The sequence below is a fragment of the Rhamphochromis sp. 'chilingali' genome (genome assembly GCF_963969265.1).
Source record: "Rhamphochromis sp. 'chilingali' genome assembly, chromosome: 12".
NCBI classification, from domain to species: Eukaryota; Metazoa; Chordata; class Actinopteri; order Cichliformes; family Cichlidae; genus Rhamphochromis; species Rhamphochromis sp. 'chilingali'.
Window position 1 is genome coordinate 31,811,350 of NC_137939.1, and position 22,870 is coordinate 31,834,219.

A 22,870-nucleotide genomic window follows, 5' to 3' on the forward strand; every position below is an offset into this window, starting at 1 on the left:
AGGCTGAGATAAGCCACAGCCTCATGCGATCACACTTGTTCCACCACCGAGACTTGGTGGACCTCCCAGCAGCCGACGAGAGGTGCGCATGATCCGAGAGGATCATGTGACCTCTAAAATGCCGCAATAATCCAATATCCATGTCTGTTAGTTGTGCGCGTCACTTTCTGTTGGAAAGTTAATGCTCTGAATCTTTGTGGAATGCCAGCCTACGTGTTAACTTTAGATATCGATAAGGAGAAGACGGGGTCGTCATTTTAGGGCAAAGGTTGCCTTTAGTTTCTGTAGATTAAAATGGAGGTTGAAAAACTTAGATTGGCCATTTATGTAAATACTCAACCCCCCCCCCTCCCAGTTTCTGCTCTCCCAAGTCAAACACCCATCCCCCTCAGACTCTCCTCTTCTCCTTGCCCCATGAGAGGCGAGATGGTGGAGGGGGAAGAGAGACAGAGATCCCAAACCATCTGAATCCCTTTTAACTAAGTGGACTGAGAGCAGTAGGGCAATTATTCCACCATGATGCATTCCTTTTCAAAAGAGGATGCCATCACCGTGCAACAAATGGAATGCAAGCTGTGTTATGGCCAGTGAAGGAATGCCACATCCAACTCACAGAAAAGTACATGAAAGAAAACATTAAATCAGGTGCTTTAAAAAAACTATATAAGTTGAAGCGTTCTATAAATTTATTAGGACCACAATATAAAAACAGAACAAAACATGTAAAGCAAAAGACATTACTTGAAGTTAAGTAGTATTTATTATGCAGAATCTCCTCAGTCGGGATGCTGCTGATGTTAGCAAAAACAAATATCAATCAATCAATCAATTATGATTGGTTAAGATGGAGCACAACTAAAATGCTTGTTACAAGTAACTACAGTTCCTTTTAACCAATATGGTCGACTAAAAAGTAAGATGTTTTCCCTGAAACACTGCAAAAACAAGTGTAAAATAGATCAAATAGTGACATTTGAGTGAAAATCAAGTATATGGATAATAACTAAAAAAAATAAAACTTCTGTATAGACAACCACAGTCTGTAAATTAGGTAACAGTTACAATGGCTCAGATTGCTTTGTAACTGATTAATTCATGTTTAAAGCATATTTCAATAGATTCTCCCATGTTCAGAGCATGAATGCTTGGATAAACAGTGTGTGGTTTGTGGTAGCTGACCACAAGCTGTTAGTTTTCCTGAGATTTGATTATCTATCACTTACATTGTAGGCCAATTTCCTCCAACTATAAACACAGGCTTAATGATGAAAAATACAGCTGTGTGGTGTTTGAATGGAGAAGCCTACAATTAACTAAGATTAATAACAGTGTGCTGTGATGGAGCCCCCCCCCCTCATACTCGGACCCTCAGGCAAAAGTTCTGTGAGAAAAATTTTCTCATTTTCAGTCGCAGCGTCAAAAGGGATGTGTTTTTTAAAGGTTTGCCGATTTGTCTGTTTGGAATTTGAAGGCTTTATTTTTCTATTTCTGTCAATTTTAAACTTTATTTTACAGAAAATATAAGAAAAAAAGGCAATTTTTTTATGATAAATCATTTATTAACGCCTCAAAGCAATGTTTGCTTTTGTAGTTTATTATTGTTTTATTTATAATAACAATGCTGTTAATTCTTTAAGAAGATATAATAAAAAATTATACACTTTGTGGTCATTAAAGATATGATTTTAGTCTGGCGGGGGTTCTTTTCCCATACCCCACCTGTAGATTGTGCACCGCTGATTACTCCAGACACCCTTTCCAGGTCCACTTCTTCAGTGTTTAATGGAGCTCATCGTCCCCTACTAATTCTCTCACCATTTCCCCTGAAACTGGACACTCTGCCACATGTATCATCCAATAGCACCTTTCTTAGGAAGTGACTGGAGCATGGAGTGAGAGCTTTAGCACTTCTTTTAAAGAGTAAGACAATAGGAACAAGACAAATTTCCAACTGAGCAGCTGTGTGGTGGAAAACACTTGCCTTTGTGTAGTCCTTCCCACAGTCGCATAGGGGCTGTCATATGCTCAGCATTTGCTCAACTTTTTTAATGGGTTTTTGAATGCATGTGGGGTGAAACCAAACACATCCTTAGATGTGTGAAAGTCGCAGGGTATAAAGACAGATGTATGAATGCTCAGTTCCTATTCTCCCACCTCATCTCTGTAATGATTTAGTGCCTGTTTAAGAAGAATCGCCTTTTTTGTCATATAGCCACAGATGTTTCCGCCCATCTGTCTTTTATTTATGGCTGATAAAGCAGTATATTTACATTCATCCTTACAGAGTTAGATGACAGTAGTACATTTGTAAATAACAGTGCTTTGTATCTATATGCTAAATTGCTAGCTTGGTTCAGATCTGTAGGAAAAAACAATGTGTCTTTGTATGTGACCTCATTGTTCCTTGGTTGAACCTAAGTCCATCTGAAAGCCTCACCACTAAGCAGCCATCTTGGTAATTCCTCCAGGTATTTATTTTGAATATTTTTTTATTGTTAGGGAAAATCAGCCGCTCTTTCATAATCTCAATTCTTTATTTAGCAGTGACAGCTATTGAACGTGACACGCGAAATGAACGCAAATTAAATTTCATTTAATGATAAAAATGAAAATCAAGCGTTAGGATTTATAATATATACTATATATTATTTCAAAAAGCTTTAAATGTTTGGAGGGTTTTTTTAAATATACCTTGCTAGTTTTAATTATTTTTGCTAGCGTTAGCTGACAACCATCTTCTCTAAATGGGTCACTAATGTCTTCAAAAAGAAAAACAAAAATGTAGTGGCTTCCTTTTGGGCATTTCGTAGTGGCCAAAATGCCCCAAAGGGCATTAAAAAAGTATTTGAGGGTGCTTGTTTAGCTCATTGGGTTGAGCAGATTGCATAGATATGCTATAAGTCTGAGGTACCTGGGTTCAACTCCATACCAAGGCCAATCTGCTGTGTTTTTCCCCTGGTCTTTCTCACAGTTTTACTATTTCTTCCCCACTGTCAGCCATCAAAATACAGGCTTTAAAAACAGCTGTGAGGTTAATATGGTCTGGAAGTGTAGCTGGTCATTCTACTGGTCATTAGATTACAGGTGCTAACCCTGGTTACGACCCCAACTTCCACAATTATTCAGTGATATCTCAGTGGCTAAATGCCATCTTTTATATGCAGTTTGTTTGTTTACTTTGCTTTAACCGTTGGAGAGACTCAGCCAAACATATTTCTTTCTTTGTATTCATGCTAAGCTATGATTTATGCCGTAGCCTCATATTAACCTTACAAACATGAGTCAAACATTCAATAGTTGAGCAAGAAATCAAAATGTGTCCAATTTTAAGTTTGCAAACGGGAAACAGTAGCTTGAAATCTCTGCAGTCTGTGTATGAAACTTCCCAGTGTCTGCGTCGTGTTAGCAGGCAGTTTCTGTGTGTTGACACACAGAAAGCAGTCAGTTAAATGCGTCTGCGAGATAACTCCAGTCCGAGCCTTTCATCCTCTGGACATTTGGACGGAGGCTCAGACAGGTCAGGGTTAATGACAGGCTGTCAGTGCACCTTTAATGTACTACGTGTTGAGTAAAGGCCGTTTGCTCATCCGCACATAGATAATGGTTTTGAAAAGAAAAAGGTCAACACTGATAAATAACTGGATTTTGATCATCAAATATTGATGAAAAACAAATGATTCATGTCCCAACCTACACTACCCAGGTGAGTTCATATTTCATATCAGTGTAACAGACCTCTCATCTGTCCTGAAAAACATTTCCTTTAGGGAAGTCTGACTGTAATGGAATACTAGTAAAAAACAGAAGAATGTGCTTTAATTTGTCAAGGGGATCTGAGCTGACAACTTTAGTAAAGTCCACTATAACAACCTTCCAGGGCCCCTGACCTAGGGAGGGAGTGACCCCTGACCTTATTTGGGCCTCTTTTATGAGGACTTTTTTGGCTGAGCCAGATGGCTAAACTATCAAAGGGTTTTTTATGAGAAAAATCTGCAGGCAAGGGTGGAGTAGTATATTTATCTCATTGTCTGGAGGACCAAGCCTCTGTAACTTCCGACTAGATCGGGTAGAAAGAGTTGAAGACGAGTTACATAGCAGAGTGTGCACGTGGGAACCTACGCACTATCGATGAGCATACAAAATATGAATTTGTAATTATTGAACGTGAGCTCCATTCTCATGTTTTAAGCCACTGGAGGTGGTTCATTAGACATACTTTTATATTTATCTGAAAAACATATTCATGCACACAGCATCCAACTATACAGAGCGATGTGTTTGCAAGATATTTAACTGTCTGGTCTAAAATTTATTATTAGCAATTTCTTGTTTACTCAGTCATCCAGTCTGCAACCAATGCAAACAGCAGCAGCAAGCAAGGAAAAACGACTCAGCAGCTCAAACAACCTGCTGTCAAATAGCGACCGGCAGCAGAATGAAATGAACAGCCTGTTGTTGAAAGAAGCTGCTGCTCTTCTGAAACTTTTTACAAGTAATGCAAAACTTGTGTATGGACACATGTTGTAATGAATCCGATGTGTTGTTTACTAAAGATCAAAAATGTGTAGAAAGCAGGGGAATTTGCATGTTTGGGGAAGGGAAGAGTTGTGTGTCCCAGGGTCACTATAACTTGCTCTGCTCACATCACTCATGTTGCATCTTTATGAGCGATGGCCTGTTTTGTTGGATTGAGTTTCTGGGGAAGCATTTAGGGCCCGTCTATGAGCTGTGCAATACAGGAATAGATTCAATATTCCAGTAAATGTTTGACGGGACGTGAGCTGTGCATAATCCGGAGCACGTGCTTGTACGTGCATGAATCGGACTTGAAGCTAATCATAACAAAGCTACTTTATGTGTATAGTTACACAGGTGAAAATCCCACTCAGTAGCGCCTTCTTATACGCTTGGGTCGCACAGCTGTTGTAAGCATTACCAGTTTGTTGTTCTCTACAGAAACAAACTCAGCTGTTCCCTCTGAGCCCACTCATCATCATCTTTGGACTTCTGTATAGACAGAGGCACAAAAAAAAAGTAGACACATGTATCTAATGATTAGTAAGAAAAAAAAAACAGGAGTTTTAAAATAGATCTGAGACCAGATTAGTCATGTATATTCAATTAAAATATAATTTGAAGGATTTATATATAAGCATTCACAATTGTTCCCAGATTCAAGATGAATTATTTATGAATTAACATCACTAATGAATCATTTATGTTATCAATTTTTATAACAAGGGTAACCTAAGCTGTGGTTTGCCTGGTTGTTTTAATGTGGCCATACCTTCCCTTGATTGCACTCAGGGGTCGAGTGAGATCTAAAGTAACTGGAAGCAGTTAAAATAATAGGAGCTTACCATGTGTTTGAGGTTATAAGAAGAGGAGGAATGGCCTCTTTACACAGAACAGCCACACTGAGGACTGCTGATGTTTACTTCAACATTTGGAGGACCTGGAGAGTGTGAATGATAAAAGTTTCTTTAAAGGGTTTTCATCAGGCAGGTCAAATCACAGTGCTGCATTACTTTGCATTGTATCCTGCCTCTTTGTGTTAATTTTGCATTATCAAAAAGCTAAAATCAAGTAGTCAATAACAATGACAACAGCTGAAAAGCAGCCGCTGCAAACAGAAGAAAATCGAAGCAGTTTTGGTTATTTTCCTCTGTCAGACAACAACTCAGCACATGTACACACCCACCTGCATTCAAAAATAGTCATTCTTACATAGATTCCACATAAGCTGTCTCCTCCCATTTTCATTCACAAAGAGAAGCGTGGTGGTGGTGGGGGGTAGGGAGGCGGGGCTAATCTTTTTCCAAATTTGTATGAGTCACTGAAAGAGCACAACAGGCATGTGCCATGTGCTGCAGAGAATGCCACTTGTTTTCCAGCTACAGTGGGAAAAAAATCACTTAAAGTTTGACTGAAACTGTTCACCATACAGACGTTTTTCACTTAGGCGTCCTTTCAGTTTAGTTCTTCGCCATTTTGACTTCACAGTTTGATTTGTGTGTCTTGCAAATGAGCTAGAAACCAGATTTATGGGGGGGATCCTTCACCTTAAGAGGTTTTTTTTTCTCCTAGTTTCACTGTTAAATCTCCTAAAGTTTAGAACACAAAGACCCCTCGGCGCTGACCAGCCCACCCCGCAGATGGCCAGAGGATCAGAGACTGTCAGCACGCTTAAACGAGCCAAGAGTCGAGGTTCCAGCCCTGCGGGGAGGACGGAGCATGAATGGGGTATTTCCACCAACTTCTATAGCCCCCCGCTGGGCATTTGTAAAATGATTTGTGGCAAATTTGTTTAATCAATATGGATGCGGGGGAAGTCTAAAGTCTTTCTTTTGCCTTCTTTTCCTGCCTGTAAATGCATCATTGGTCACTACCTATGATGACGACAAGATTACTTTCTGTTTATCTGTGCTTGCATGTGTGTGTGTGTGTGTGTGCATGTAAATGCTAAATAGAAGCATACCTGAGAGAAAGCACTTATTTATCAGTAGTTAACTGGATAGGGCAGGGATTCAAACAAGCAATGCAAGTTTGAGTGCTTCATTGCAGAGAGTTTCTTTTTAAAACATCTATTGAATGTTTGTTCTGAAAGAAAAATCCACTTTCATGTGCTCTAGCTGAATTTTATCGTTTTCCCCTCCTTTTAAGTTGTATTTGTATGAATCAATAAAGTAATTAGTGTGATACGCTGCAAAGGTTGGAATGCAGCTTGAGAAAATTTTGTCAATAATTCGTGGAAAAAATAAATAAAACTGATGTCGAGAGCTTAATAAGCCCTGTTAATAATAAATCCTGTTTTTAGATTTGGGAGTTTTATTTATATTAGGAGTCACCAGCTTTGGGATCTTTTATGTGACTCTACTAAGCACTGTATTTGGTCTGCATGGTGTCTTTGCAGACACGCAGGTGGCTTCGATCCAATTCTTCCAAGGCTGCTGTCTAGAAATCAAAAGACAAAGGCACTATAGGGTTTTCTCCTTTCTATCCAGCTTTTAATTTACAGTTTTGCTTGTTAAAGAGTAACCCCACCCCTTTTCTCTCTATACTTCAAACAATTCCTTATATTACAGGAGAGAGTGAGGCTGTTTACATCCCTCGAATTCATTGTTTTTGCTAGAGGAAACATTAAAAAGTAATTGTACCATAAAATGTATACATTCAGTCTGAGAATAATAGATACCGTGACCTATGTCCTGCATTTTATCCTGGATTCTATGCAAAGTTATTATTCACAGCCCTTTTCAGATGCCTGTTACTGACTCTTCCTCTAAATTGTTTGCCATTATAAACCTTGCAAAGCTCATAAGACCATTTGTCACACACCTTTCAACTCCACTGACTCGAATGAATTCAGCACACTCTCCAAATGTTTCTTTTTTTTTCAAACTTTCTATCTAAACTGTCACAGCAGAGCTTACCACACCACAGCCCCTCCACAGATGTTGGCAGAATTCCTAATTTTATTCTCTTTCTCTCAGCCTGTCAGTTTTGAAAGGGGGAAGCAGGACAGAAAATAATCAGCAGAACATCCCATAAGTCTCTATGTGAGGGCGGCAGATGTGGGTGTGGAGGGGGGGAGTTGCCACTGGGCCTCCCCAAAGACCCATCTGACTATTGTTCAGCAGAAAAGCCATTTCTGTGGTTGCTATAACAACCATAATGCACCCTTATCCATGTTCCTGTGCAGTACTTGTGGTAGTATGAGATCTGATTTTTTTAAACTGTATTCACAAGAATGAGAATTAGCAGTCTTATTCAATTATTTTTTATTGTAATTTTTTAATCAGAGTGCTATTCAACATGTAAGCCTGCATGGGACAAGAGGAAGATACTTCTAATAAGTTTTTATGAGCACACAGTAATAAGAACTATGATATTTAGGCTGCTCGTCTTACAGGAAATGCGAATAGATTTTTTTTTTAAGTGCCCCCAAGTAAATACTATTGAATACAATAGGCAGAAGCCGAGGGGATAAACAGTTTCATTCAGTGCTCACAAAAAGCCGTCAGTACATCTGGTACGTCAGGTCCACGGCTGTCTTTGTCTGCAGCCACTGTAAACCTCCACCCAGAGACTCAAAGCCCACCAGGTGTTTTAAAGTCTGTGGGCCACCGCATTCACTGTCAAGTGCTATAGGCTGCCAGTTTCTTTTGTATTTAGAAAAGATTTACCCTTTCGATTCCCAAGGGCCCTTTAGAGTGCTTTCAGCTGATGGTAAATCTACCACTTAATTTGCATTTAATAATTTACTTATTTATTTATTTTTAGATCTGGTTGCATTGCCACTAGTAATGCAAAAATTAAAGGTTTATTCCCAGATATTTAAAAAAAAAAAATCCATGTCTGACAATGTCAGCATTATGGCAACACTCAGTTTTGTCTTCTCATATTTAAGCAGTTTTAGGTTAATATGATTTTATATGTTCAATAAGAAATTCCAGATAGACTTTCTGCTTTTTTGCAAAAACTGAGCATGTGTGTCCCCATGATATCATTGCTGACACACAAAGACGTGTTACAGTCATTAATGTTTCATTGGCACCATACCATACATGTTCTCATCCCCCATGAACCAGCTGAGTTAGTTTCGTCTTCAGGTGACACTGAAAACAATGTGATCTTCCAAAAGAACACAATAAGAGAAATGTTAGAATTAAATTATTTGTACATAGTTTTCCCTTTCATCCCGCCGCTTGAGAGTGATTATTCATTAACTTAAATGAACATATATAACCAAATTTGGATGGTGCGCTGTACTGCTGTATAACCATTATATTCTCATAAGCTAATTAGAAGTGCGAGAGGACTGATATCCTGCAGCCCCTCTGCTCACCACTTCCCACCCTGTAAATCTTTATGGCCCTGACCCAGATTGCATCTCAGATTTGAATGATTGGCCCCCTGTTGACTCACAGCTTGATGTGGACTGCCCAGCTCTCCCTATCTCTTTGTTTATTGTGTCGCAGATTCTTTAAGTTTCACCTCCTCATCCCCCAAACTATAATTCCTTTAGATAATCCCATCAAGATTTGTAAATTAAGAGTGCCTTATTGTAATGCTTTTCTCCCTGACATCTTTATTTTCTTAAACAGCGTCTTAAAAATGATATATCTGTGGTTGTGCATTAACTTCTTTAATGTGTAAATTCAGGTATCGAATCTTATTATTGCACAGACTTCTTTATTGTGGCTCTAACTAAAAAAAAACGAGAGTGAGAAGTGGACACAGTGGGGTTCTATTCATACAGTGAGCCCTTGTTTCCCCCAACACTCTATTGTTTATTGATGAAGGCAGTTGTCATAGTCATGCAATAACAAAAGCCTGACTATTGCTGTGTTTACATCTGCACAGGAACCACTGGGCAATTCTCCATTAAATTACAGCCATGTGTGGGCCACTGATCTCTCCCCTCACCCGCTAGCCCCTGTGCCACAGACACACACATTCACACAGATCCCACACTCAGAGTTGAGCTGGATATTAAACTGTTGCCATCACTGTAGACCAGGACTTAACAAATAAAACCAACACTGACTCATTTTGTGATGTCAGCGCCTGAAATTGTTTAAAATTGTGTGCCGAAACAGTTACTTCAGTTTGGGCAGAAACTACACCCGAAAGCTAAAATCAAAGAATTCACGAGCAGAGTAGAAGTTGTTTGTGGAATGCTGTAGCACATAATCTCCTCAGGCCCCTACCCCCCATCCTCTCAGTCAGTGGTGTGAGACAAATAAGCACTCATCTCGCTATCTCTGAAGACACAGATCTAGTTTAAAGAGTTTTTTTATACTTCCTGTTCCACCCAGGTGTCATAACAATTTCCGGTTAAACTCTTTACATGGAAACGCGTTTGTTAAATTTTAACATTTTATAATCAAGTACCCTCGATGAAATGGGGTTTTTTTTATATTTACTTGAAATGGTATATATTTGAAATTTTATTTGAAATGATATATTTTATATATCCCAAAATAATTAAGACACCTCTTAGAAAAAAAAGCTAGACTCACACTCAGTGGCCCATGAAGAATGCAGAATGCACAAATAAGTAAACATTCTTTGTTTAAAAAGCTTAACTGCTTTTATTGCACTAAATGCACACAGATGGGTCCTGTTTCTCTGAAAGGTTCACATGTCCACTGGAAATGTCAGGTTTCCACACTGCAGGCTGCATGTTGGACCTGGACTGAACCTGGACTTAACTTCACATTTACGACGATGACAGAGAAAAATTTCCCCCTTCAGCAAACAAATGTTAAAAGAGCCTTTTAGCATCCAGCTCTGCACGTACAATGTTCTGCACAGTGAAGGTCAAATTTCCAAGAAGGGTAACAAAACGTGCAGTCCATTTTTAAATAGAGAGACAAGTTGTTGTTGTTGTTTTTTTTAAAAAGAAAGAAATTATTGGAGACAACCCATCTACATCTATGAAGAAAATTAGCCAGCTGGTTTATCTAATAGGCTCTACATAAACAGAAACATTCACCGGGAAAAACAATATTGGCACAGCCAGCAAACATCCAATACCTTTCACCTCAGTGCCCTCAGCCTCTATTCTAGGCCGATGCTACCAAACAAAAGAACAAAATACACATGTTCATGAAAAGGAGGACATTGCAAAGGGTGTTTGCTGATCAATAACGAAAACAGTCGGACACTATAGTAATTGCAGAGAGCCACTATACTTGTATTTTCTAGATAATGCCATGTTTAGGTGATTGAAAATCAACAGTGGCAGGGAAAATGACTGTATAGTCTTAAGAAAAGGCACATTGATTGCCTTCAAGCAGCGCTCACGTTCTGATATGACAAATATGAAGGGGGAAATCACTGGACCTAAGTAACAAAAAAGGTCACCCAAACTGTTTTCATTTTCTTTTCCTATCCTCAGCGTTGCTTACCCTTTCCATGGGACTCAAGTCTTGCATGAAAAAAAAAACTATTCCCCTTTGTCCTTTGTGTAAATTTAATGACGTTATTTATGACTACAAGGGAGGAAATGTTTTAAGGGGCACCTGAAGAAAGCCATCAAAGGATAAAATAATAAAACAGGATCTGGGAAATACACTCATAAGAAATCCTGATGTCAGTGAGCAAGAAGCTAGTCAACCATTAAAAGACTATTTGTGGTGTCCTGCTGGTGAGAAAACATCTAAAAGGGTCAGACAGCCTGGCATGGTGTTTTTTTAGGTCTTTACATAGAACAAAAATGCCATTTTTCCCTTTTGCTTCTCCAGTAGACAGTTAATTATTTGCAATCTAACACGTGTAATGTCGGTGATTTAATCAAGGAGCTCGGGAATGACACTCAAATGTCATCAAGAGTGTTGATGAGGGTCATGTCAAAGAGATTCATAGCTAATGATACTGCGTAGTAGCTTTTATGTGCTATGAGCCTTCAGGTTTTATCACAAGAATGCACAATTTTACAAAATAATATAACCTCTACCTTTTATTTTAGACTTGAATATATAGAAAAAAGCCAAACGTGGTGTGTTTTCTTCAAACTCTGCAAGCTTCTGTTTATATCACTTTATTTGACAGCAAGGAAGAGTAAAGGTTTTCCAGAAATAAAGCTAAAAAACAAATCTGCTTGTTTTGACAGCAGCACTGATTGTCACACTGAGGTGAAATGGCTCACCCTTCCCCGATTGCTCTGTGCCTTTCATCTTTTACTGAGTCCTAAAAAACACATGTTCAATTCACAATTCCTGAGCAAGTGTCAGGCTGTTATTGTTTGTCCGCTGCAAGGTCGTCGTAAAGCTCATCGAGTGACACATCTGAGAAACTTAAAGTCTCTCTATCCCACAGCACTCTCTTGTGAAAAGACAAGGAGGGGGTGAAAATTAGGCCAGGATATAGAAAATAATAACTCAGTAGTTACTGTCCTGAGGCTGTTTTCAAGCTGCCTTGTTGGCCGTTTATGAGACCTTCTGTCACCAGTGTAGATATACTATTGTCAGATACATGACCTGGTCAAGGACACAGTATTAGGTTTGCTTTCTGCGTTCGCTGCCTCTTCTACTGCCGTTTCTCTTTTCTCAAAAATTACATAACTGAAACTGAACAGTGCAAAATGATCACTATAGATTTCAGGCACCAACAAATGCGTCTAACCTCAACACAAGGCCATTGAATCTATATGTCTCGATGGTGTATTACATTATACAAAGCAAGAATGTGTGTCGAATAGAAAACAGTTTTTAGTTTAATTCGCTGGTATATTTAATTATGATTATTTACTTATGGAACTTTTTTCCAAGCAGTCAGCCATTTTTCCAAATTTTACAACTGTGCACAGTTTAAGTTGTATAGATTGAATGTTGAAGAAGAGCGTATTGAAGTATGGTTTCTTATTGGGGCTATAAACTGTCTAGACAACACTCCCCTCTTTTTCACCTTCAGCAAGTCCCTTAAAGGACATTTGTTTATTTGAATATAATGCTGTGTCTTTGTCTCACACTTATCAGCTGTGGCATTATATAACACTTACTGAGGCATTTTAGAGTGATAGAGAATGGTAGAAAGGCCAGTATCACCAAGAGTTACTGAAACTTTGCATACTCCTGTCTGTAGGTCATTTAAATGATATTTTCTTAAATGAACATCAGCGCTTTCTCCTAGTATCAATCACTCTTTCATGCATGGAGCTACTTGTTAAAAGGAAAATCCAAATTAAAAATGTTTCCTGAACTTATCAGGGTCAAAAACATGTTTTGTATAAATAAATAAAAAATTGAAAGGATACAGTGCAAGCTGATCTGATTTTCACATAGGAAGTTGCATGAAAACCAGCCTTAACTACAGTGTTGCGGTTTATACTTTTGTTTTTTGCTTTTCTTAAAACTTTAACGTTCAAGCCTCAATCTATGAAGCATGAACACACTTGCCCTAACTTGCCTAATAGACTACAAGATCTGCATTTATGTGTCAATTGTGCTTCCACGAACAGTTTAATCCCTTTACAAGCTTTATATCTGTATGCCTGTTGCTTCTTTTCCTGTCAACATGCATAATTTTACCCAAAATACACTTTCGTCAAACTACAGTGACCTTCACTGTCCTCTATGAAAGCAACACTTTAGTATGCCCTTGGTATACCAATTAATGTCTGCATGAGTTAATCTGCGAAAAAGACCTACAAATAGAACTCCAAGGTTACACTACAACCATATTCTGCTATTCCTATACTTTGCCCCACACACAGTCTGCAGCAAGACTGTGTGTTTCCACCGGAACATATAGCACCCTTTAGAAATCTGTGGGTGACTGCTGTTGTGTGGTGAGCTATAAACATGCAAGAGGTGATCACTGTGCTCTGCATTAATAAAGGTTCCCCCTTTGTAAATTCTCCTTTGTGATGTGTAGTGAACTTCCTGGAATGTTTTTTCGGCACACCGACTGTGCCAACAATGTGAATGCTAATGTGAAGCAGGACCAACAGAGTCATTCCAGCATCATCCTGATCCCATAACAGAACCCCTGTTTTTTTTTTCTTCTTTATTTTGATTTCCCCCCCCCCCTGACAAAACAACATTATTATGGCGAGTACAGCAGCAGGAAATACAGTGACAGATTCAGCCTCTTTAATAAATAATACACCACTGCAAATGGTTAACCACACAGCAGTTAGGGACATCACCTAGCATCACAATAATTTATTGACCAGCTCCTTCAATGCAAAACCACACATTTTGAGCTATTTTGAAAAAAGAGTTGCGTAGTGGGGGAGCTTGACCGTTTGGCTTTCTCATTCATTCAAATATAACCAACAAGACGTTGTTTTCATTTCATGTTTGACTCTGTTTCCTGTTATGGCTCAACGGTATCCTTAGATGACTGTGTTCCCTCCATTAGTGTACATCCTTGAGACAAAACTACTCTAACGTTTCATATTTAGGAGATCAACATTTACTAGTGCACAATATTCTTTTTAAAAAAGATTAAAGGGAGGGGCACATATGTGCATGTACATGGTTATAGCCTATGTTTTGATGAGCATAAACTGACTTTCTGTAGAACTATTTTGCCATATTTCCCTGTAGGAACATCCTACTTAGTCTACAGTGATGCTATTGGATACAAAACGCTGTATGTAAAATATGTGGAGTTTCCTGGAAAGGGATGGCCAAAAACCCATAAACAATAAGTTGCTTTAATGAAAATAAATGGCATAAAGTAGGATCGGATCATTAAATTTCGCTGCTTTGAGTTTAAAGTCAAAGAAACAATATTTGGCTGAACTCTCGGTCGCCTTTGTCTTTCTGTGGCAGGCAAAATATAGTTTTCCTGAACAAGGAAAAGTACTATAAGTTGGGTGTTATTAACCCTGCCTCCATCCAGAGCGCCATCCACTAGCATGGCTCCTCCCGCCCCCTTCTGGCACTCTGCTCCGCTCATCAATAGGGAGCGCATTTAAATAATGTGTGAGCGCTTGGATCAGAGCCAATCAGCTGTCAGGGGACCGTGATAAATCGCAATGCATTATTGATAATAATAATTACGTTGACATGCGCATTTCTACTTCAGGGGTTAATTTTCCGAGCCGAAGAATCTGTTGAAGAAGGGGAGGAAATTTGTCTGTAACTCTTTGCTCCTGATGGTCGCACCATGTCGCGGCGCAAGCAAGCCAAACCGCAGCACATCAACTCCGACGAGCCCGGATCGATGGAAAATGGTAAGTTTACGCAAAAAGATGAGCTTGTTGGCAAGAAAAGTTAACATGTAGGAATGACACAGTATCGACATTTTATTTAAAAGTGTGGAGAGGGGCTGCTTTTACATTGTCCTCCTCGCACTTTGACCTGTTGCTGTCCCTCTCAACTGACCGGGGCTAAAACTTCGGTCGAGAAGCGACACATTTAGAAATCAGGTGCTCCACGAGGGGCTCTTTTAAATTGAAACATTGTAAGCTTTCTGTCTCTCTCTTTTTTGGTAAAAGCCGAAAAGCATCGTTTATTCTTGGCTCTGTTTTGTCTTGTTTCGTTGTTTATATTGACGGTTTGATTCTAATGAATGAATTGAGGTTGTTTCGCGGACTAAATTAAAGACGGTAAAGTACTTTGAACTTTTTGTTGATTCATTGAAGGGCACGTTGCTACATTTTGGATTGTTTACGCTTTTTACATTTAGAATAATTACCTAATTTGGTCAGGATGCCTGTCGTGTAACTTTATTTCATTCACGTATTGCGAGCTGGTTTTACTGTTAAATTTGAATCGGCTTTTTTAGATTTTGCGCAGTACCTTTGACTCTTTGTGCCGGATTCCCATAGGTATCGTTACAGTTTATTCTGCTGTAATTATAATTATCCGTACTTTCTGCCCCTTGTAATTAATAATTGTGTAATCTGGCGAGAGTTTATTTGCAAATCTGCGCCTCAGTTGGAAGTTTCAGACAAAGGTACCCAAAACTGTATGAAATATGACTCTGTAGTAAGCCGACCTAAAGGCAATAAATCCCCCAGTTTAATGCATGACTGTTTCCTTTCGTACATATGTGGAGAGGTGGGGGATGGAGCAGTGGCCTTTTTGTGGAGACTGGGTGGGGGTGCGTTTTGGTGTTGCCATAAGCAAACTTCAGCGCCGCTGTAGCCCTCATAATTAGGAAACTTGGGATGACAAGTTTTCCTTTTTTTCATGAACTGTAGAGCATAAAATGCCAAAAGGTTATGCATGAATCTTATTCAGCCCGCATAAGCTGAACGGTTATCTCTGACCTCCTCATGTTGTCCACCAAAGGTGATCACAGGAGGCTCATGCGCCGTCAAGTGGCGAGCGAGTGTGCTGCGTCCTGTAGTTATCTAATGATGGATCCGCTCTGATAAGGACTTTTTTTTTTCTTTAGTTTTAAATGCTGCTAAGCTGCATCATGGGTGCTTTTCCAGTCGACGTTAACAGTGTTGCAGAGCCATAGTTAGCGCTTCCTCATGGATCAGAATGTAATGCTGTTTGCAAATTTTTCGTGACACCGCCTCAGTGCCGCCTGGTGAGCAATTAACAAGTCCAGCAGATTCCTTGGGCAAATGCAAACAGGTGGTCTACCCCCCATTCTTCCAGGCATTAGCATTTAACAATACACCCAGTTGTGAAATGGTCTCTGGTTAGCACACAAATTAAAATGCTCACTTGGAGCACTTATCAATCTTTCAAAAGACTGAAAAATGCTTGGGAAGTGTTTTAATAAATGTAAAGCTGTCTTGTGTTTGAGCCATTCTCATTTATACAATATAAAACCTGCAATTTAGAGAAATTGTTTCTATTGTTTCTGGGGTTAGTTTAGTGTAAGGTGTTTCCTTTTTTGTGTGTGTTTTTTGGTGGTGGGGGGGGTCTTTTTTTTTTCTTTTTTTCTTTCAGAATCTAACTTGAGTGTAACTTGATACTCAATCTGTAGCTCTTTGTTTCTGTGGACATTGTTCTAGGTAGCCAAAGATAAATGATTGCCCTCTACAGGCCCTTTGGACAATAGAGCAATTCACAATTTTTACAGCCTGGTGCAGTTACCTAGAGAGAGTGGACAAAACGGGGGGGGACCCTTTTAGATGTGATGGTGTGAGCCAGTGAATAAGTACATTACACCAAATCAGCAAAATCTCAGATCTTGACAAATGAACAAAACATTGTAGCCTTTAATGTGTTACAGGAATTACATTATTTGATTTGACGAACATGGTTGTAATTGTATGAGAAGTATTAATGTAAATATTTTATTCTCTCGTTGAAGGGATTCATCAAGGTGATTCCACTGAGGAGATTGGAAATGAAGTAAAGAGGTTCAGAATGGATGAAACCAGAGTGTGCACCAAGTGCTGTGCTGAATTCTTCGACGAAGAAGAATTTCTTGAACATGAGAAAAATTGCACAAAAAGTCAGCAAGTGGTCATCATGAAAGATGGAGACGGCAGTGACGAGCCTGAGAAATATTCACAGGGTTCTTCTGAAGGCCTTGCCAGTGATCACGAAGACGGCCACTCCAGCAATCATTCTCCATCGCGTGCCAACACAGACCAGCTGGAAAGATTGGAGGAGGAGTCCAGTGCAAATGCAGATGATTCCAGACACCAGGATCGGGGAGAGATGTCTGCTAGTCCTGTGATGACTTTCCAACCCTCCCCGAAAAGGCAAGATTCAAATGTTACTCTTGAAACCATGGCTGACACTAAAGTGGCTGTTTCCCAAATTCCTTCAAACACTTCTCAGACTTCACAGGATGCCATGCAGGCCATTCCAGTAATCCTGGAACAGCTAGTGTGCCTCCAGCAGCAACAGCTACAGCAAATCCAGCTCACCGAACAGATCAGAATCCAAATAGCCATGATGGTCCCACAGAGTCTCCAATCATCAGTAGAGTCAACAATGGATCCTCTGAGAGCCCTTGGTGCACATCTCTCTCAGCAACTGTCTGCTGCAGCAGCACTGATAGGAAAAAGAACCGGCAGTCAGAGCCTTTCCATGGAGAAACTAAAGCAAGGTAAACTACCTCTACCCACTGGCATGTCTCCTGCTCTGAATGCAGGAATGGGCTCGATGACATCAAACACAGACCTTTTAAAGGGTGCTCCAGATCTAGCCGGACGTTTACCAGTACTCATGCCACAGTCTTCAGGTGTTCTGGGTTTCCCTAGCGTGTTCAGTGGAGTCCAGGCAGGGATCGATGCCTCCAAAAAAGTGAAGCCCAAGATGCTGAACATCCCACCGGAATCAAAGAGTGGGGACCCACTATACAAGCACAAGTGCAAATACTGTGGAAAGACTTTTGGCAATGACAGTGCCCTCCAGATTCATTTGCGTTCTCACACCGGGGAGAGGCCTTTCAAGTGTAACATCTGCGGAAACCGTTTCACAACCAAGGGAAACCTCAAAGTGCATTTCCAGCGGCATAAAGACAAATATCCCAACATCAGCATGAATCCTCATCCTGTACCCGAGCACCTTGACAATATTCCGACCAGCAGTGGGATTCCCTTTGGTATGTCCGTACCCATGGATGAGTCAAACATAACCGAAATGAAGCCTGTGCTAAGTCACCCAGCGGCTGTTTTCAGCCCATCATCCATGCCAGGGTTTAAAACATTTGATGGCTTTGGGGGTGATCCATTTTCCCAGAGACCCTCGCCATCAACAAGTAATGGCTCCCCAAATGTTTCGTCTGTGTATGGCCAAGACGTGGGCCTGGAGCCCAACCAGAAAGATGCTAAAGAGATGCTTGGAGCATTGCACCACATGAATGGTAATTCTCTCTTAGAGGAGCAAAGCTCTGGAACAGCAAAACTTCAGCAGATGGTGGATGGACTGGAGAAGAAGACTGGTGATCCCAATGAGTGTGTGATCTGCCATAGGGTACTGAGTTGTCAGAGCTCACTCAAAATGCATTATCGCACACACACTGGCGAAAGGCCGTACAAGTGCAAAATCTGTGGCCGCGCATTCACCACAAAGGGTAATCTCAAGGCTCATTATGGTGTGCACAGGGCTAGCACTCCTCTTAAAATGCAACACTCATGCCCAATCTGCCAGAAAAAGTTCACAAATGCAGTGGTTCTACAGCAGCACATTCGCATGCACATGGGTGGGCAGATCCCCAACACCCCCATGCCAGAAAACCAGTTTGAACCAGCAGAAGCAACTGTGCCTTCTCTCCCAGAAGAGAAGTCTATCGACGCCAACGGATTTGAAGCCAGCATGGAAGATCAAGAGCCAGAGCTTAACAAGACAGCAAATGACTCCTCCAGTTCCCTGCCATCTGCCGCTGAGGAGCAACCACAGAAGCTTGCAGCCCCTGTAATGTCCAGCCTAGATGTTTTGAAGAATCTCTCCAATGCTCTTGCACTGAAACGACAAAATAGCACTACTTCAGAAAGTGAAGGAACATCCAAAGAATCCCCACCAGCTCAGAGAGAGCAGGAGTATCAAAACGGCCGTAGTCCCTCCATCTCAGACTCTGCTGCGTCTTTTCGCTCCTCTTCTCCAGTTAACAACTTTAATGGCAAATCTCCTCAGCCTGCTCTTGATGAATTTCCCCAGAGCGGGTCAAAACCAGAGTCAGGTGACGCTAAAGATGAGTCAAGTGGCGCACTTGACCTCACAGCTTCCAGCAGCTTCACCCCAAAAGCAATTAAGGAAGAGCCTGGCATGTCTTTTTCAAATGGAGACTATGGTAAGTTTACAAGTTGAGTGAAGTGTATTAGATGCTGTCATCTTGAATGTGTAGACCTAATCTTCAATCTTTCTGTATTAGTAGCTTCCAGTAACATGCCTTTCATGAGGATACCACCAACGTTGGCCAGTCTAGAGATGAAAGTTCCCCCAGAGAATCCTCTGGGCCCTCACGGGTTGTTCAGCTCCCATGTGCCTCAGGGAACAGCCATGCCCTCCTCAGTCTCCCCTGCACCACGACGATCAGCCAAACCACATGTGTGCCATGTCTGTGGCAAGAACTTCTCCTCTGCCAGTGCCCTGCAGATCCATGAGCGCACACATACAGGAGAGAAGCCTTTCGCCTGCCACATTTGTGGCAGGGCTTTCACAACGAAGGGAAATCTAAAGGTGAGTCATCACTTGTCTGAGAAATGGTTAAATTAGGCATTAGAGTTCATGTATATAGATGATGTACTGAAAAATAAGTGTTTTGGTTTTTTGTTTTTTTTTTAAGGTTCATATTGGCACCCACATGTGGAACAACTCATCAAGGCGTGGCCAGCGTCTGTCTCTAGATAATCCCATGGCGTTGATTGCAATGACCCCAGATGCAAAGATGATGCCAGAAATGATGCAGGCCCCCAAAGAGCTGGTCGCTCCTCCGATGAACTTTGACCCATCTCTGTGGAACCAGTATGCGACTGCTACCTTCAGTGGTGGCCTGACCATGAAGACCAACGAAATTTCTGTCATCCAGGGAGGTGGCATCCCACTCCCTGGGAGCCCTGCTGGTGGGCCCCTGATTGGCTCCACTGGAGGCCTCATGAAGATTGATGGATCCCACTCAGGCTTGCCTGCCACCATGGCTGAAATTGAGAAAAATGGCTCAGACAGTGTGCCAAAATCACAGTTTCCACATTTCATGGAAGAGGGCAAAATAGCAGTTAATTAGTTTCCTTTGTCTTTCTTTCTTTATCCATCAGGTAATAAACACATTCACTTTTGTGAATGTCTCTCTTCTTTATTGAGGTACAATCAATATTCTGAGAAATTCTTGTTGATTTGCTGTTAAATTGGTTAAAAATGTCCAATTAACTTTATTGCAGCTATTTTCCTCCTGATCTCAGTGATTCTTAAGTGTTATTACTAGTCAAATCTGTATAACTGCTAGGGATGCATCAATACAGCAGCTTATTTTTTTTCAAGGACATTGACAAAGAAGACTTGCTGATCTTTCGATTAATGTCTGTCTATTGTTGCATAAACTTTGATGGCATGATGAAGAGATTTCTCTGGTTCCCTGGTACAGAAAGGGAGGAGAATGACAATATCCCAAGCTCATGATTCCAGTTGGTGCATCCCTAAAAACTACTGTAGTTGTATTTTATTTCATGTAATTATATATGCGGGTATTTGTTTTCTTTTTTTTTTCCTTTTTTTTTTCCCCCAGTGAGTTGTTTTGTTGTCTCTCCAGAAATTGAATGTATAACTTACTTGAAACTGCTTTAATTCAAGACTGTCTCCTTGATACTTTTGAAGGATTTTGACTTTAATAGGAAAATAACCTGAACGTGCCAGCCTGATGAGTCAGAAATAATGACGTATTTGACCACATGTGTCCATACTACTTCCCCCTCCTGTTGTGTGCCATAGGTTACATGATATTGTACATATTTGTAGTGGTAAATGTTATTAGCTTGTCTGTAATTGAAGAGGCGTTCTGATCAGATTAATGTAATGGGCAATGCAAAAATCTCTCAAAGTGCAACAGTTCAGTCATAGCTGAATTTTGGTTGCACTGGCGCCAGGATACAGTAGTTGATAACTTGTACCCTTTTCCAAGTGCCTAGTCTGATTTCATGGCACCATCTGGTTGTAACAAAGGTGCTGTTTGACTTGAGATATTGTGTTGTGACATGGCATGTATATCACATCTTTGTCAGCTTACTAAAATCATTTTTTACACCCACGTAGTCCACTTCTACAACTACGGAGTAAAATTTTGTTGGCTGAGCTCTGAAGGCTATCCCATGCTTAATGTTCTCATGCCTGCACTTTATTTAAGGTTTTAGTTTCATTTACATTGTATAGATACATTTACATCACTGCTTAATTGTACTGGCTAAAAGGGGAAGAGGTCAAGCCAACATTTGTATGTGTATTTCCTTCCTGTAACAAACAGCTGTTTACGGTAATATACAACTTGTAGCATGATTAATTTATTTATATTACACAGTGCTTGAGTTTAGGGGTAAGTTCTACCTCTCTTAGATTTTAGTTGTCCCACATGCCCCTTACACTCAATGCAATGCTCTGTACGTTTCTGGGTACATTGTTTAGTTTAGTTTAGTTTTTCCGATAATGCGATAAGATTTCTCACTCTCAACCTGCTGAGTTGAACAGTAATGAATGTATGTCTGACACTTTACACAACTCAGAATGGTCCAAGTGCTTTGTAGGTCCCTGCTGTACATTCCTTATTGATATGCATTTGCCAAGTTGTGCCTTTCTTTAGCAACCATGTCAGAAACTGCTTTCAAGTTGTCTCTACAGTTCAAGTAATGTTGAGCCAGTTTGATCCGTTTACAGTGTAAATATTTCTTCTTTTTTTTTTTTTTTTTTTTTTTTTTTTTCCCCAAAGGTTTCCTTCACATAAATGTTTTCTGATTTTTGAAAAATAAAATCAGGGTGACTTTTTCAACATTCCTCCTGTCATTACTTCAAAGATCATCGAACTTTAGCGATGAAAATAAATAAATACATTTTTAAAAAGCCTTAAGACTAGACAGCATTGTGCTAGCCAGACCTCTAGGCTAATATTTATGGCTACACAGGCTTGTTTGAATGTACATAAAATCCCTTATTTACATAAATTCACCCTTCAATAACTACTGGAAATTTTCTTTTCTTTTTCTAAATTCTCATTTCCCAACAGGAGCTATTAATCCTTTGCCAGTTTGCATTCTCAACGAAAAACTATTTGCATCCCCAACTGAAGCGTGGTATCCAATCGTCCATTTTTGGTAATCAGCACAGTGGCCTCTTCCTGAGGAATTTTGAAATGATCCATTAGTTTGCATAAGTCTCCCTATGGAATACAAAGTAGTTCCAGGCAAACAGAGTGAGCAGATATACAGAGAAACCTGTAATGCAAAAATACAGAATGGCAATCATAACCGTCAGATGTCTTTGTTGAGAGTTGTTTGCATGTCAGCTCATTTTAATAGTACCTTTTATGCAATATCATTTTAGATTTTGTAAGGGCTAACAAAAAGATGGCTCTGTAGTGTTGTGGTTTACACATTCACCCTACCAAGCAAAAGCTCCCCAGTTTGAGGATACACAAATCCCTTTGGGGATGTGTCAGGAAGCACATCTAGTGTAAAAATCTGCCAAATCAAAACATGCAGAGCTACCTGCTGGGAAAAGCCTTGTGGTTAAGGAAGCAGCATTACAGACAACAAAAAGATACAAAGATAGTGCAATGTTTTATGCGTATATCTGAAACATGACGCACGATAGATGCTTTCATAGTGGCTGCCTTTTCGCATCATTTTTTCAATCGACTCTTTCTCTGTCACAGGCTGAGGTCAAAGTTGTGGGATGCAAATTTAATTGCTGTAGGTTAAACTCATTATACAAATTTTACAATTTGCTACAGTCGTTTAAGTTTACCCTTTTGTCCTTGCTCAAGCCTTTTTAAATAAGCACTTTACAGT

At 40.1% G+C, this 22,870-nt stretch overlaps 1 protein-coding gene across 3 annotated transcripts; it reads left to right on the forward strand.

The window, feature by feature from the left end:
- The first annotated feature begins 5,900 nt into the window (after positions 1 to 5,900).
- On the forward strand, positions 5,901 to 20,617 carry sall4 (spalt-like transcription factor 4). 3 transcript variants are annotated; one of them, XM_080899482.1, is made up of 5 exons: positions 5,901 to 6,243; positions 14,545 to 14,692; positions 16,738 to 19,170; positions 19,252 to 19,559; positions 19,666 to 20,617. In XM_080899482.1, exons 2-5 carry the CDS (start codon positions 14,626 to 14,628, stop codon positions 20,101 to 20,103), a joined length of 3,246 nt encoding a protein of 1,081 aa, XP_080755608.1. In that variant the 5' UTR covers positions 5,901 to 6,243; positions 14,545 to 14,625; the 3' UTR covers positions 20,104 to 20,617. The 3 variants fall into 3 exon arrangements, with proteins under 3 accessions (XP_080755608.1, XP_080755609.1, XP_080755607.1); XM_080899483.1 differs by lacking the exon at positions 5,901 to 6,243 and having other exon boundaries at positions 14,402 to 14,692; positions 19,255 to 19,559; XM_080899481.1 differs by lacking the exon at positions 5,901 to 6,243 and having other exon boundaries at positions 14,403 to 14,692.
- Positions 20,618 to 22,870: the final 2,253 nt, after the last annotated feature.